The sequence below is a fragment of the Anneissia japonica genome, unplaced genomic scaffold (assembly GCF_011630105.1).
Source record: "Anneissia japonica isolate Jap-2015-1 unplaced genomic scaffold, ASM1163010v1 scaffold128_len593404_cov183, whole genome shotgun sequence".
NCBI lineage: Eukaryota > Metazoa > Echinodermata > Crinoidea > Comatulida > Comatulidae > Anneissia > Anneissia japonica.
In genome coordinates, this window is record NW_022713787.1 from 359,740 (window position 1) to 362,034 (window position 2,295).

Genomic DNA, 2,295 nt, shown 5'->3' on the forward strand with positions numbered 1-2,295 from the left:
CAACACCAACACACATAGTTTGAATTCTGGCAACAGAATTAGGCTCTATCGCCAATTCGCCATCATATTTTCGCTGAACACGGAGACGAAGGATGGAACTATAGTTTAGGCATTGAAAGCCGTGGTTCTAGTAATAAAATGCTAAAATCTGGCGTTGTTAGTGGCAGAACTGGATGAAAAAATCATTGTAAGATATTGTTAGTAGTGCACAGTAGGTAAATATACTATTTTTGAAGATAGAAGTGTTACAGTACTAAAGTGCATTAGCGCCTAAAGTCCAATGCCGACTGTCCGGCCAGAACGCTTCTGTTCCCAGTCTGGATCAGCTTAGTTCTAGCCTAAGGCCTAGGCCCTACTAGGACTAGGCCTAAGTATACCACTATATAGGCCCTAGGTAGGGCGGCTAGGCCTAGCAGCAAACCTTACAACTGTAATTTTTTAATGTGTTGAAGTCTACTTACAGATTGTTTAACAAATCTTGCCAAGATTGCTTTGTTTGTCCAAAAAAGTGAGAAATAGAGTAGTAGCCACGACTAAAGAGATATTCTACTGTGATTTTCAGGGAAAAAACTGAAAACACATTATTCTCTAATATTCACCCTGCGAGCGCCCTCATAGTCAGGGTGGAGTAGGAACTTCGCTTTAAAAGAGAACTAGCAAAATTATTTTTTGTTCTAGAGAGGATTTTTGATATGCCATTAATAATAGAATCAACTTTAAAATCGTTTTTTGGCTTTTTTTTAAAAGTTATAGGCGATTATACGATTTTACCATGACGTCACTGGCGAAAAAGTAACAAAAAATCGTGTAAATAGCGCCGCGTAGTGTATCCGCCGCGTACGATCTTTGCGTGTTGTATGCTGTAACCTTGGCTGTATTTTGATTGTTACAGCATGCTCTGCACGCAAAGATCGTACGCGGCGGATACCCTTCGCGGTGGATACCCTACGCGGCGCTATTTACACGATCTTTTGTTACTTTTTCGCCAGTGACGTCATGGTAAAATCGTTTATATAACTTCATAAAAAAAAGCAAAACAAAAAAAAAATTCCATTATTAATGGCATATCAAAAATCCTCTCTAGAACAAATAATCGTTTTGCTAGTTCTCTTTTAATACATGAAAATATTGTAACAATTGTGATTTATAAGTCAGTCAATTATGGGTACTCATTGCTACAATATTTTTTTTTCTAATTATATCATATGCTTTATAATCATTTGGGGAATTCCTTGGTAACCGACGTTACAATTCATCCTTTACTACTTTATACTAAAAACATAAAAATATCTACAGGGAATTATTTTTTATATGGGAATGAAATATAGGAATTAAAAAGTCAATAACGTTTATTAAAATTTTTGGAAAGAAAATAATGAAATTATGTCTCTAAATAGAAGTTCATATGCATCAGCCGAATGTAGTACAATTGTTTATCAGTGTGATTAATCTGCTCAATAAACAATTTTAATTACTTGTGCAAATATAAAGATGTGGGTAACCCACATCTTTATATACGACTTTTCATGGATCTCGACTTGCTATGTAGGCCCTCTTTATGCTAGACGCGCCTAGACGGTTAGATTGGAAGCGACGGTCGAAGAAATAAAACGGTTAAGCAAGCCAAGGACTTCGCTAACTTCCATTCCTCAGTATTAAAATCCTTCCATTGATGGGCACTGTCTAAAACTTTCTTACAGCTTATCTCTGAAAAGATTCTAACCTTTTCGTCTGCAGTTTGCTCAACATGAATTACACAGGAGCCAGTGAGCTTCCATGACGGCCTGGGCTCGGACATGACACGTTGTTGTTTGTTGTAATTTCGCGACGTCATCAACGAGTACAATATCATTATCTACCATCAACTAAACTGCCTTAAAGGGGGAAAAAAAATGGTTCGTGTGGGAATCGAACACACGGTAAGTATGAGCATCCGTAGATTTATAATGCACTGATGTAGTGAGCCGTAATTCCTCAATAGATAATTTAATATCTAAGAAAGCCATCGAATTTGAGGAAATTTCATAAGTGAAGTCAATAGCTGGATGAAAATTGTTAGCGAAATTAATAAATCCATGTAATTCTTCAATGCTCCCACTGGTAGCCCCTATGCAGTCATCAATATAACGTTTAAATATTTCGGGTTTAGGTCCTTTGAATTGTGCCAAGATTTGGTGTTCGAGATGACCCATGAAGAGACATGCAAACGATGGTGCCATTTTGCTACCCATGCTAACTCCAGACATTTGGCGATAATATTTATGGTTAAAGGCAAATGCTGTAGTACACAAGACC

At 37.1% G+C, this 2,295-nt stretch overlaps 1 protein-coding gene and 1 long non-coding RNA gene across 3 annotated transcripts in view; one reads left to right on the forward strand and one right to left on the reverse strand.

Annotated features, from left to right (window-relative positions):
* Positions 1-606, reverse strand: part of LOC117108735 — a 20,508-nt gene extending 19,902 nt beyond the window's left edge. Inside the window, exon 1 of the long non-coding RNA XR_004445410.1 lies at positions 462-606. This is a non-coding gene — a long non-coding RNA (uncharacterized LOC117108735). The remainder of the gene's footprint in view (positions 1-461) is intronic.
* Positions 607-1,870: 1,264 nt separating this feature from the next.
* The window catches only part of LOC117108739 (alpha-2,8-sialyltransferase 8B-like), a 13,556-nt gene continuing 13,131 nt past the window's right edge, over positions 1,871-2,295 (forward strand). For both annotated transcript variants that reach the window (XM_033250865.1, XM_033250868.1), the window contains exon 1: positions 1,871-1,919. In XM_033250865.1, coding sequence (XP_033106756.1) covers positions 1,893-1,919 — 27 coding nt within the window. In that variant the 5' untranslated portion in view covers positions 1,871-1,892. The remainder of the gene's footprint in view (positions 1,920-2,295) is intronic.